The sequence below is a fragment of the Protopterus annectens genome, chromosome 10.part0, assembly GCF_019279795.1.
Source record: "Protopterus annectens isolate FY-2018-M chromosome 10.part0, PAN1.0, whole genome shotgun sequence".
NCBI classification, from domain to species: Eukaryota; Metazoa; Chordata; order Ceratodontiformes; family Protopteridae; genus Protopterus; species Protopterus annectens.
The window spans coordinates 722223421-722237209 of NC_056744.1; the positions used below are offsets into that span (position 1 = coordinate 722223421).

The window sequence follows — 13789 nt, forward strand, 5'->3', positions numbered from 1 at the left end:
CTATTTCAACTTTAAGTACCTGTTAATAAGCAGTGTATAAATTGAATGATAATAATAATAATAATAAAAATAATACTAAAACATACAAAACACAATATTTAAACACTGCATTAAAACTTCTAAAAAGGACCATACAGAAATTGTAAAATCATAACATTAAATGTGAAAAAATGGTACTGCAAAACAACATTGCAAGAAGTGGCTAGCAAAGGACCTCCAAGTATGCAAGCTGGAACCACATTATTTATTTATTTATATTTGTTGACCGGGAGTGTCCGACTGGACGTAGGTCCATTTTCAGCGGAGGCCCGGGGAGAAAAGCTCCACAGTTAAAACAAACAGACAGTAGTTACACTGGATTACATAGCGATTAACAATTTACATAGCAATTACTTACAACATATTTACAGATAAAGAACATAGTACATCAGTAGACAACTAGGATCTTTATCTGTGAAGTATATAACAGACATTAACAAATGTTAAAATAAGAAGTTCCTGCTGTATAAGTACTAGGCTTATGAGCATCTGAGCTTGCTATAATCAAGGTAGTTAGTGGAGTGGAAAGAAAGGTAGTGGTTGGATGGGGTGGGTGATATTAGAGTAGGAGTTGCAAGGGCATAGCCAGCATGTTTTTAGGTGCGCTTTTAGTAAAGTTTTGAATTGGGTGCATGATGGTACGGAGGTAATTGTGGGTGGGAGGGAGTTCCATAATTTGGCTATGGTGCAAGAGAATAGTGCTTCACCAGCAGAGTTATTGACTTTAGTGATCTGCAAGTGATTTTTGTTGCTGGATCTTAGTGGTTTGGTGGTGCGATAGGGTTGGAGTAGATTCTGGAGGGATGGGACATTTAGTGGATGGTTTACTAGTTTGTGGGCGAGTGAGAGTTGATACCATTGAAGGAGGTGAGGGAGTTCAAGCCAGCCCAGTTCAGTAAGTGAGAGACAGTGGTGACTACGGTAGGATGCCCCTGTGGTGAATTCGGCAATTTTGTTGTAGCAGGTCTCTAGCTTGTTTAGATCGCATTGCCTTAGGTTGGTATATATTGGAGAGGCATAAAGTAGGGTGGAGATAAGGTGGGAATTTGTTACTGAAATCTTTGCTGCTTTGGTGAGAAGATGCTTATTTCTGTATAACGCTCCTAGTTTTTTGTGGACTTTTTTTATGGTCATGGATATGTGAATGTCAAATTTTAGTTTATTGTCTATTTTCACTCCTAGCAATTTGGTGTGTTCAGTTGGGTATATAGTGGTGTTGCCTTTTGCTGTGATGTTAAAGTGAGAGTTGTTTTGAGTATGTTTGGTGGGTTGGAAGATGAGTAGTTTAGTTTTGTTTGGGTTGAGTATTAATTGGGCATCGGATAACCAAGTTTCAACAGAGGAAAAGGCTTCCTGTGTGACTTTTTGCAGTTTGGGTAGGGACTGGGCTGGACAGATGATGGTCGAGTCATATGCTTATTGTATGAGGGTGCCATGTGTGGTGGCAGAGGCTAGATTATTTGTGAAAACAGAGATGAGTAGGGGTCCAAGGATGGATCCTTGGGGAACCCCTATGGAGACAGGTAGTTGGGGAAATATGTCATTCTGCCATACAACATATTGTTGGCGGTCAGACAGGTAACTCTGAAACCAGTTGGTGACTGATTGTGAGAAGGATAGGTTATTGAGGACAGAGATAAGTTGTTTGTGTGGGACCATGTCAAATGCTTTAGATAGGTCTAGGAAAGTAGCAGAGGAGAGATAGCCACTGTTTTTATGCTGAAGGATAGTGTTAGTAAAGGAGAGTAAGGCAGTGGTGGTGCTATGGTTTGGTCGGAAACCATGCTGAGTATTGGAAAGGAGGTTGTTAGTAAGGAGGTAGTCTGAGACCTGAGAGTGTATGCATCTCTCTAGTATTTTGGAGAGTGGAGAGAGAGAACAGCTCTGGGGCAGTAATTGGTTAGTTCTGTGGAGGGTCCGCCTTTGTGGAGAGGAATCATATGTGATACTTTCCACTACTTTCCACAGTGTGGGAACATAACTTTCTGACAGAGATCGGTTAATCAAAATGGATACTGGGTAGGCGAGAGCATCAGCTGCGATTTGTAGGTATTCACTTGGGAGGCTGTCTGCTGCTAATTTGGTGGGTTTAAGTTTAGTTAAGAGTTTTTTTATGTTGGAGGTAGATACAGTAGAAAAAGAGAAGGCAGTGGGGAGATTAGTAGTTGAAGGTTTAGGTTGGAGGGGAGTGGGGGCTGAGTTGTTTAGCTAGTGATAGTATGGTGAAGCTGGTAGGTCAACTAAATGCTAACTCACAAACATAAGTTTAAATTCCCACTAGAAACTAACAAGAGTTGGGGATTCCCTTAGGCAGACAAGTAGGAGATTCCACAAGTACAGGCTTTGACAGCTACATGCAGGAAATGCCTTATGACCCCAAGCAGTAACAGGGAAGTGCCAGTAACAACTGAAAGGCAGAGTACAAGGATCAAGACAGTCCATACAACAGCTTTCACAGACAGGGGGACCCAAATCATACAGGACTAAGTACATCAAGACAAGAAACTTGTATATTATACAAAGGACAGCATAAAACATGCATAACCAGAAATGTAGAGCACATGCATAAAATTCCTCCCAGATTTACAACAAATGCTTCATGTTTAATTCATTATTCAGGCTTTAAGCTGGTGTGCATTACAGATAAAAATAAAGTATTCTTCCATTATTAAAAAAATATTTGAAACACAAAAATAAATGAGAAGAATAGCGTTGTATGTGATAAAACAAATGTATTCTACTTCACTGACGCTGCTTGGCTGTAAAGCCCACACCTATGGCCCAAGCATCTTGGGTTCAATTAGTAGCTCAGGCAATGAACAGTGTGGCTGTACTGATGGGAGTGCCAATTCTGGGGGAAGGGAGGTGGCTCAGGTTGCCACTCTTGACCGCATTACTGTCAGTAGGCAGAAACAGAGATGAAATGGTGGGTGTAAGTGCAAGAAATGATGCTGGAGTGGCCCAAGCCACTGATGGCAGCCCTTGTCAACCACAAAAACAAGGGCATGTGAACTGACAGTATGGCATAGGCAGTCCCTATGATAACGTAGGTGTCCCCATTCACTTCCTGAGGGGAAGGTTTGGGGCCCAACATGGAAAACAGATCTCACTGCTATGAAACTGGCAAGAATGTCAAACTCCCTGTAGTGTGCTGGATGATAGCTCCTGCAAAGAGCTCCCAACAGAGGAGATCAGAAGGGAGCACCTCAACCCTATGGAATGAATGGGTTCAGTTGCAATAGGGGGTAGGGTGGTAGGCAGAGAAGGAGAAAGCACCTAGAAAAAAAATGAAATAAAAATGAAAGCTTCATAATTTTCATTACATGCAAATATAAACGGAGTTGCACCTGGGGTTGTAGATGCTATATTTCTGATGTACTACACATCTCTAAATTCTCACCCAACCTTGTCAAATGAACTAACCAATATAACTTTAAACTGCAAGGACATCTTCACCTATTAAATGGTAACTTTATTGTCAGAAAAAAGTAACTGTTCAACCTGAAACAAATGGTTATTGATATAGTATTCATTGGTCAAAAACTTGTACCTGCAAATACATCTTTTACAAGTCAAAACATTTTCCAAACCTGTACTAGGCTCTGAAAACAAACATGAGTAAACAATACTCCTAAAGGAGAGCCTGGTGGTAATACTGACAACATCCTCTAAGACACTATCTTTTTTAATAATATACCAGTGCTTGTTACAATTCTAGAAACAGCCTCTACAATGGGTGCATAAAAGGTATGAGAGGGTAGGGGTGAGTGGTAAATGTCAGTTCTCGTTCCCTGGAAGGAGACACAAGTGATTTGGTAGTTGTTCTGTCACATGCATGTTAAAGCTTTCAGATGTAATCTGAGACAAGGGCTTGTCTTACCAAACCAGTGATGGTAACCTTCATTTGTATGTGGGCAGAAGCACTCACAAGCAGGGGAAATGGCACAGAAGTCCTCATGGTGATGCAAGTGCCCAAATCAGCCATCAAGTAATGAAGTTATGGCCTAAACAGAAAGAAATGTGATGGTTATGTGAATGATGGCCTCTACAACTGGCTCTTTTCCCTGTGGGGAATGGTTGTGAAGGGCTGATAGTCAGCAAGCAGTAAGAGGAAAAAAAGTGGGGAAAAAAGGATTAAAAAATTGAAGAGCTGCAAGAATATCTACTAAACAAAATACCTATGTAATTCATGCAAAAGACTGTAATGTGAACAGAAGAAATCAGACATATGTAAAGGACAAATCAATTAAAAGGTACAGGAGGATGAGCAACTAGATGTGTCACAGCCAGTCTTTTAGATATTGTAAAAACCTTTGATAACCAAAAGCTGCAAAATGAGACTCCTAGATTTCTTTCTCCAAATACAGTTACAGTACGGCAAGAATGTTATGAAAAGCTTGACCAGATAAAGCAATGCAAATTGTACTATTAAATTCTCCAAATACAAAAGACATTCTGTTCCACATCTCAAAGTTTGACTGTGTTTTAAATGAGAGCAAATATCACACCTAATGTAAACAATACTGCACAGCAGAAAGCTTAAGGTTAACTTCAACTGTACACTGTAACAATAACAATGAGGGAGCACACAAACACGCGCGCACACACACACACGCACACATACCCACACCCACGCATGCACACACACACACACACACACACACACACACACACACACACAGTCTGGATTCCAAAACACAAAGGATGGAGCCCTGGCTGCAACCCAGGCATGTTTCAATCAAAGGCCTCAGCCAGGCAGGGAGGAGGAAGAATGAAGTGTCACAGCCCACTCAACTCTCTTGGTGGGACGGGGGGCTTTGTGTGCACCCAGGGGAAGAAAGAGTGGTGCTATTTGTAGACCACCACTTATGCTGTGATAGATGGGACAGAGCTGCTTGGATGGGACATCCTCTACAGTCAGCTCATTGTGAACACCCCCCAGTACTTTTGGGTGGACATAGCTATGGTCAGGAAGAAAAACAAAAAAATTCTGAATCGCCTCTTATTGCTCTTGATTGTCTCTTAGCTGGTAAAGTAAAGAATGGGGTAATAAACCATGACAGTGTCTGATAGCCAACATGTAGCCTGGGGGGAGCCTAAAATTGAAATAAGCATGTGTGTGTGTGTGTGTGTGTGTGTGTGTGTGTGTGTGTGTGTATATATATATATATATATATATATATATATATATATATAAATAACACACGCGCGCACACACACATGTATTTGTATGTATAAATACATATACATACACACACACACACACACACTTTTAATTAAAAAAATGTCATATCTGGGTATACAGCTGGCTATAGTGGTCTGCATGCAATGTCATACACAAAAGTTCTTTAAAACTCAGTTTGAATATAATACTCTTTGACGTTACAAAACATGTGGACCAGATAAGCCTGTTGGACAAGTCCCTTTTCAAGAGGGACCCCGATAGCAATGACTGACTACACATCTTGCACAAAGTAGGCAAATCGGGGGCTGTTAGCATCAGTCAGAACTGTTGTAGGGCCTATAGGAATCATTAGAAATAGAAGGCAACAGAGTCTTGCAAGCATTTTCATCTTGCCATTACCCACCCTTACACTGTACCTCCTTTTTCAATGGGCTAGTCTAGTCAAGCCAGGAGTAAATTTGTGAATATCAAGTTCTTATTTGAAAGAAGCTAATGTATCATACTGTCTGATTTGCAGCAGGAGTCTATTCCAGAGGTGTAGAAGGCCCTGCATAATGAACCTCTCTCCACCATGCTTTATGAAAATAACCCTGGTATGGTATTTGTGGAACTATCTGATTTGTGGAGATACTAGATTTCAGCACCACTGCGTGTCAAATGGCATGGAAGGCAAAGTACAGATCACACCGAAGAAGTCTTTAAGACACTGAATACAGAGACAGTGTTTCCCATATTTTCTTTGAAGCTTTGGGTTCTTAAGCAAGTGATCACCTTATTATGGAACTTATGGGGTCTTCCAAGTTGCTTGATATGTCTAGTGAGACACATCCCAAAGGTGTCCTTTTTATATTCAATAACTGGCCTAATCAATGCTGAACACAAGGGTACAATAAGTGCACAATGACTTCCTTTGAACTGACATTCCCTTGGCAATTAGCTGTGCAAATTAGAAGGACTTTCTGACTACTGTCGTTACATGATGATCAAAGGACAGGTTATTATCAACCCAAGGTCCAACAAGGTGAACATTCTCATTTTGGAATGGGGTGTTATCAATGCTCTATGCTTGGGGAGATTTTTTACCATACTGAAACAATAGTGCACTTTTTGGCACTTAATTTCAGCCCATTTTTAGGACACAAGGTATTTACAAGTGTTAAATTCTTGCTGAAGGGCTTTAATGTCAGATGGGGACTTCACAATGACTCCCAATTTAAACTCAACTACAAACTTACTTAGCCAGGAGTCTTGATTCACTGTATAGAGATACAAATGTGAATGCTAAACAAAATGGGTCCCAACACTGAGCACTGTGGGACACCACTGATCACCTTCATACTCTCTGATGAGGCACCTGCTACCAACACTGTATGGGTTCTGTCTTAACTAATTTGCTATCTGTCTTACTACATTGGGATTTATTTGTAATGAATTAATCTTACTAACTATGCTAGCATGGAGGATGGTGTCAAACACCTTAACCAGGTTAAGGTATGCTGTGTGGACAGCATGACTATTGTCAACAGTTTGTTGTAACCTTTCAAAGAAGTTAACCAGACTCATTAAACAGGATCCAGTCTTCACAAAGCCAAACTGCTGTGGGTCTCGCCTGATGCTATTTTTTAATATCATAATTTATCATATCAGTTATATGCCTTAAGACTTTGCAATTAAGACTTGTCAGGCTGATGGGCCTATAATTCCTGGGGTCACTGGTGGAACCAATCTTGTGGAGTGATATCAGTATTGCTACATGCCAAACCTCAGGGACAAAACCAATGGCTAAACTTAAGTTACAGTTCTCATAGTTGCCTTGCCAAGACTTATTTAGTAGTCTTTATTAAACAGCCAGATGTAATGTCAGTCAGGTCCCACTGAGGAAGTATTTTTAGTCTTGGCGAGCACCTTCAGTACAAGATCTTTAATGACTATGAGGAGTCTGAAAGATACAGGGATAAGTGGGCTTTGGACAGTCATCTCTGACGTAAAATTCACACCAACTTTGTTTGCTAATATACTGGCAATGTCTGCTGGATTTGAGTAAGTGGTGCCATTATGAAAAAGTTCAGAGCACTGTTGGGTGTTATTTCTTAATTTCCTAACATAGTTAAAGAAGAATTTGTAACTGTCCTTAGCTTCAAATGCTAACGTAACTTCTTGAACTGTTTAGACCAAATAGTCTTTTTCAAGTTTTTAGTCAGTTTTATAATGTATTCAATGACATGAGAGTCTTCTGAGCTGCTGTATTCTTTAAGAAACTTTTTTTTTCTTTTAGTGTTGACTTTACTTACGTTAGTGGACCACAAGATTGGTTTGTTTTTAAAATTCCCATTTTATTTAGAGTTGGTCGGGACTACCAGTTCTATAAATACATCTATATGAGCAAAGAATTTCTTTGTGAAGACATCTGCCATGGCAATGTGTGGGACTGATGCTGCTACAAGTGAGTTTTGAAACTTCATCATAGAATTTGAAATCCTTGAATTATGAGATATTGGTTTTAATTACTATCCATAATCAAGAGCTTCCAGCTTCTCAATGTTTGAATTATCTGTTTAGTCTCTTCCCACTTATCCTTACCTGTCATAACAGAATCCTTTTTAATCCATGCACTTAAATAATTCATCTTATTACACCTCCTTAAATATGGGCATTGCTGAACCAATTCATGTGAAGGTGCATAGTTGACCTCTATGGCGTTTGTTTTATCTTCATTTATTTTATATCCTGAAAATAACTGTAACAGTCTCGGAATGTTCCACAACACAAAAGCACCCTTTTCTGGATTTATCAAGTATAAAATACAATCATATGCAACTAACGCTAACTTTTCTTGATTACTTTTGTCAGTTATATCCTTGAATTTGTGGGTCCCTTTATTTTCTTTGCCAACAGCTCTAAATATAAAACTAATTTCAAAGGGGAAAGAGGACACCACTGTTCAAACACACCTTGTCAGAGCCCACCTTAATTCTTCAATTCAACCCTTCCTCTTAATTAACCTTATTCTATTAGGGAATGCAAATACTCAGGGCCAGAAATCAAGGAGACTTAATCCTCACCACTAACACCAGTGAGCGACAGTCACTAAGAGCAAAAATGGATTCATACAGTATTTTCAGATGCAGCTCCCTGTACCAAGCAGAGTTTACCTTAAGAGCACACAGGCACCACACTCCAGACCTGAAGCTGGGCTCTCTTTATCTCTCTAGGCCCATACAAAACACCACACTGACCACTTTGGAGCTCTGTTGTCCCTGTTCCCAGTAGCTGACACATACATTTGGATATTTGAGTTTCACACATACACATACACAACTGGGAAAAGCTGGCACAGATTTGCTAGCTGTGTCCCTTTCTGCCCAAACTCTGACGTAATCATGATGTCACCAGTCAGCTACCCTAAGGCTCTTACAAAGGGTACCCAATTATACTGTGTAAAATTAATACCCATACAAATGACAGGGTGTGACCAAAGCAGCAAGGCTTTCAGAAATGGCCATAGTGTCACTAAAACAAGCATAAGTACTCTCAAGATGTTAAAAGTATAAAAAAAAGTCACAATGAAAGGTATTAAAATATTTAATAATAAATAATAAAGTACAAAACAGGAGAATACTGAATACAAGAAACAACAGAGTTTCAACTACAGAGATATAAAAACTGATACAGTTGGACAGTTTCTCACAGGTACAGAAAACAATACTAAACTATTCTCACTAACTGTCCCTAACTGACTAAAGAATTACTGTTCCCTGACTACTTACTAAAGCAAGGCAAGCTGGTGTGTGTTGAGTGTCTTACCACAGCAAAAGCCAGATTATGTCTCTGTCTGTATGGAAATGTGAGATATAAGTCATGTCAGAAATCTTTCCTGTCCAGTTCCAAAGAAACCAGATGCTGGTTAGAGGATGACATCACCTCTGGTCAGCTGACTCTAGTACACTACACACACAGAGCTTTGCTGAGACCTATGACAGCATATGAAAGCTACAACACAATTTCAAACTTTCCACCCTTCCAGAGTTCTCTGATAAATATACACATTTGATCAGCTACAACAATACAACCTAATATACATGCACATATTCTTTCTGTTCAGCAGGACCTACTGTAGATGTATTTTTAACACAAGTAACTTTTCAAATATATTTTTAACTCAAACATCAAATCAGTGTGATAGTCAAATAACAAAATTCTTTACACAACTCCAGCTAGCTATGCCGGCATATGTACACATGTACTGCCCTACTCTCCCTGGCACAGATGGCACTACCTCAGAACATCAATAATATCACAGCTTCCACTGCCCTCTTTATACAATCCTAGCTACTCTACAGAATGCCTTATCTGTATCAAAATCTACCAATTTAAGCAACATTTTCTTGCACTCTATGTTGTCAACTGTTTTGCCTCCCTTCCATAAAAAAACACTAATAAATATCTATAATTTTGAGAATACCTTTGTCACTCTCTTAATTAGTATACACAATTTATAATCATAGTTTAAAAACAAAACAGATCTATATGAAGCTGGCCTCTTTGGATAACACAGCCACCACAGCTTTCTTCCAAGATGGTGGTACTGCCCCCTCCCAACCCCTTTAACATATTGTTAAACAAAGTCTTCCAGATCTTTATCACTCCCCCCCCCAACTTTCAAATTTCTACAGGTACATGCATTATGCCAGTCTTAGCAGTAGGAGTGGAAATCCTTATGAGGTAATTGTTTCCCACAAGATAAACAGTTATTCACTTTCTCTGACATCGGCTGAGGCAAGAAAGAGTCCCCAATGGGGTACTTAGCTTTTTAGAAGTCTTTGAAGTAGTATTCGGTAGTAGTAATCTCTGGATCTGACCGCAAGAAAGACTGAGGAAAATGGCGGCTGCCTGACGACAGGACAACCCATTTGTAAGGACTGTAGATGCATCCTTGAAGGACATCAACATGAAGTGATTAGCTAACGCCATGATGGGACAGAAGAATGACTGCCATGGACAAAGGAACAGCAGCAGCTAAAGATCTTACTGTACAGTAAGTAGGAATAATCAAAAAGAAACAGACAATGGCAACTATGTAAACACATAAGCTAAACACAGGTCTCAGCATTATTAGAAAAAAACACCTAACAAATACAAAAACAGCATCACAAGTTCAAGCTCGATGACAAAAGGAATGTTTCATTTTAGTCCCTTTAGTTTAGCATACAGGCCAGTCATGTTTCTTTCCACCAGAGAAGTTGTGGCCAGTAATTAACAGAGTTGAAAGATTTTATCTAGAAGGAGAAGAGGGTAAGGGTCAAATACGATAAATTGATCCGTCCAATAGAACAGGGGGGGTTTATGATTAGCTGGTTTGAAGGGATATTTTAGAGCTACACAGCTAAGGCTCATACACATTAGACAAGCAGAAAGTTATAATCTAAAGTGGAAAGGGATGATGATGAAGTGGGGGAGGGAGTCGAGAAAGTGAGATTTTGGGTGAAGATCCTTAAGAAGAATAACAGCCGCCATACAGAATATTATATTCATAGAGTAACACAAAGTATTCTAAGAACTATGACAAAATAAGAATGGATAAGAGAGATCCTACTGACAGGGATGACTGTGATTAGGTGTACAGACAATAGCTAAAAAGGGGCTGGAATTTACTGAAGAAAACTGGTAAAGGAACCAACGTGTTGGGAGCAAATAACTAAAGACAGAAATGTAATATAGAATGTGAGGAAGCCAAGAAGACATTTGGACTACAGGCTAGAGACTGTTATCAGGCATTGATATCAGAACACAGGCAAAGAGAAAGGGATAGGGGAATCCTAAATGAAAGATCTCCACTGGTAGAGTTTTTAGTTGAATCTAGAACAGAAGCTACCGTTAAAAAGACAGATAATTAGTAGGACATATACAATATTGTACAATAATATAGGAATCAATCAGAGATGGTTAGAAAAGATTGGGAAGACAGACTGAATAAGCAATTCACAAGGAAACAATGGTAGGATATATGTATGGCTCCCACAGATGCAACAAAGTCTAGAAAATTTATGATTTTTTCTTGAAGTATTAGCATAGGTATTTTCATACACAGAGCAGACTCCAAATAATTTTTTCTCAGGTGGATTGCAAATGTTGGAGGTGTGATGAGGAAGAAAGAGGTAACTGGGAACATATGTTTGGGGAATGTAATGAGTTGGCAACTTTAAAAATTCCCTAACGAGCACTCTGTCAGAAATATTGGGTGAGAAAATGGGTGTAACCAAATTATTTGTTTTTGAGCTGAGATACAGGATCTGAATTGTCTAGACAAAGAAAGGCCTTAAGTTTAATTCTGATGGCTACCAAAAAAAGCAATTACAAGAAAATGAAAATCAATGTCTAAACCAAATGTACTTGAAGTGGTGAATATAGTAACAGAGATAAAAGAACTGGAAGTTGGACCTTTAGAAAAGAACAGGAGCAAATTACATAGAAAAATAGAAATTATGCTAACAATATATACAGAATAAAGTTTTGGAGGAGTGAGGTTTAAGGGAAGACAGGAATTGAGCCATTTATGCAATGTTGGATTGATAACTGCATAAAATAATATATGCGATGCATAGTGTTTGTAACTGTGAACATATTGACATAGTTTGTTTTCTTCTATATGCATGTATGTTTGCCTATGTCTTAAGTGATAATTCAGTAAATATGGCTAAACAGCATGGATCGTATGTGATTCTGAAGTGCCAGCTGCTCACTTAATTACGGAGAGCAACAGACCAGGCAGTAACAGCAATGCATTTATGCTTTTAGCATCAGTTAGCTAAAAAGAATGATAATTTTTCAGAGTTTTGTTTGTTACTTTTTTCTTCATATTACAATAATATTAATAATGATTTATGTAAAAAAATCATCTGCTTACCTGTTGTGATATATTACTCCTGAATAAGCTTCCTTTGAAAACTCTGGACAGCTAGACTTCCCAAAAATTACCTAAAGAACCAGAGATAAACACAGCAGTTATGGAATTTTTTTAACAGAAATGAAGCACATCTAAATTTTAACACATTTTTGTTAATATCTTAGGGATATCTTTTTACTTAATATGCAAAACATGCACATTATATCAGAGAGTGGATCTAACAATACTGAAAATGAAACTTGAATAATTTACTGGACTGCACATTTCTCTAACATAACTATTTTGTAACCAGTCTGCAGCTCATATATACCGCGTTGTTTCTTTTTTCATTTTCATATAAAATTATGTTTCTGCTTTACGTGATGTTCTGCAAAGCTTTTCATAACCATACCCACCTTAGCCGTACCTGGATGACATCTGTCTGATGCACTTCTATATTTACTGAGCATGTGCTATACATATGAGAGGCAAAAGCTCCAAAAGAAACTAGGCAGCAGTATACAGTTGCAGGTGTATATATTCTGCCTATGTTTAAGTAAAATCCACGTAGTCACAACCACGAAAAAACAGAAGAAAAAAACACTGTGAAAGCCACAAGAATCCGCTGAAGAGTATTCAATACAGATGTTTTTATTAAAATAAATACAAGTTGAGCGCTTTCATCTAAAAATGTTAGACTTCTTCAGAACACCTTCTAAAATATTTAACAGCTTAAATAGGAAAACTTTGACCAATGACAACCATTCAATTAACGTGAGAAAAAGTTTCATTTACATCATTTCCTTTACACAAATCATTAATACAGGAAACAGAAAGCTATCTGTGTCAAATCCTAGCCTCAATTATTGGTTTGATTGTTATACTTTCGTTTATTCCCGGTGTGCAAGTGGCATTCAACAGTATCTGCCACCTCACCTCCTTCTCACTTAATAATGCTTTTAAATTCCCCCCTCTTTGATGTGGTGTAATTGCTTCAAGTATGGCAAATTGAAACATTGAGCAACCAGGGCTATCTATTATGTGCCTAAACAGGGCATTATTAATATCACCCTTTTTAATAGCATATATGTGATCGGGACACAACAACATATAACCTAACCAAACCCCCTAACCCTAAACTAACCTAACGTCCATACCCTAATCCACTTGCAACCAGCACTAACCTAACTCACTTAACACACCCTAAACCCCCAACACCTCACGTCGCACACTCACCCTACCTGCACCCTAACCCTAACTCACACCACACCTAAAACATTTCAGCCCATCACTCGCACACACCCACTCCACCCGCATTCAAACCATGTGATCGTATATTCTTTCTCTCAACCTACGTTCAGTTTTTCCTACGTAGAATCCGGGGCATGTAATACACATAGCTAAATAAATTACATTTTTTGTTTGACAACTGCCCTTAACAAAGGTTATTGATGTGTGACTTCTGTTTCCCAAACTCTTGGAATGTTCCTCTGAAATAGCAAAACATTGATTACATCTACCACCATTTAGTGGTGCCAGTCTTTGGGGGTTTATTAAACAGATGACCTTCGTGTAATTTATTTTTGATGTTACAGCCTATCTTGTGTACAAACATAGGTTGATCCCCCAATAATTTATAAATTTCAGTATCACATTTTAATATACTCCAGTTGTCACGAATG

At 38.7% G+C, this 13789-nt stretch overlaps 1 protein-coding gene across 1 annotated transcript in view; it reads right to left on the reverse strand.

Annotated features, from left to right (window-relative positions):
* DOCK7 (dedicator of cytokinesis 7) overlaps positions 1-13789 on the reverse strand; it is a 3076229-nt gene that overhangs the window by 1582671 nt on the left and 1479769 nt on the right. The window contains exon 16 of the mRNA XM_044085545.1: positions 12129-12199. Coding sequence (XP_043941480.1) covers positions 12129-12199 — 71 coding nt within the window. The remainder of the gene's footprint in view (positions 1-12128; positions 12200-13789) is intronic.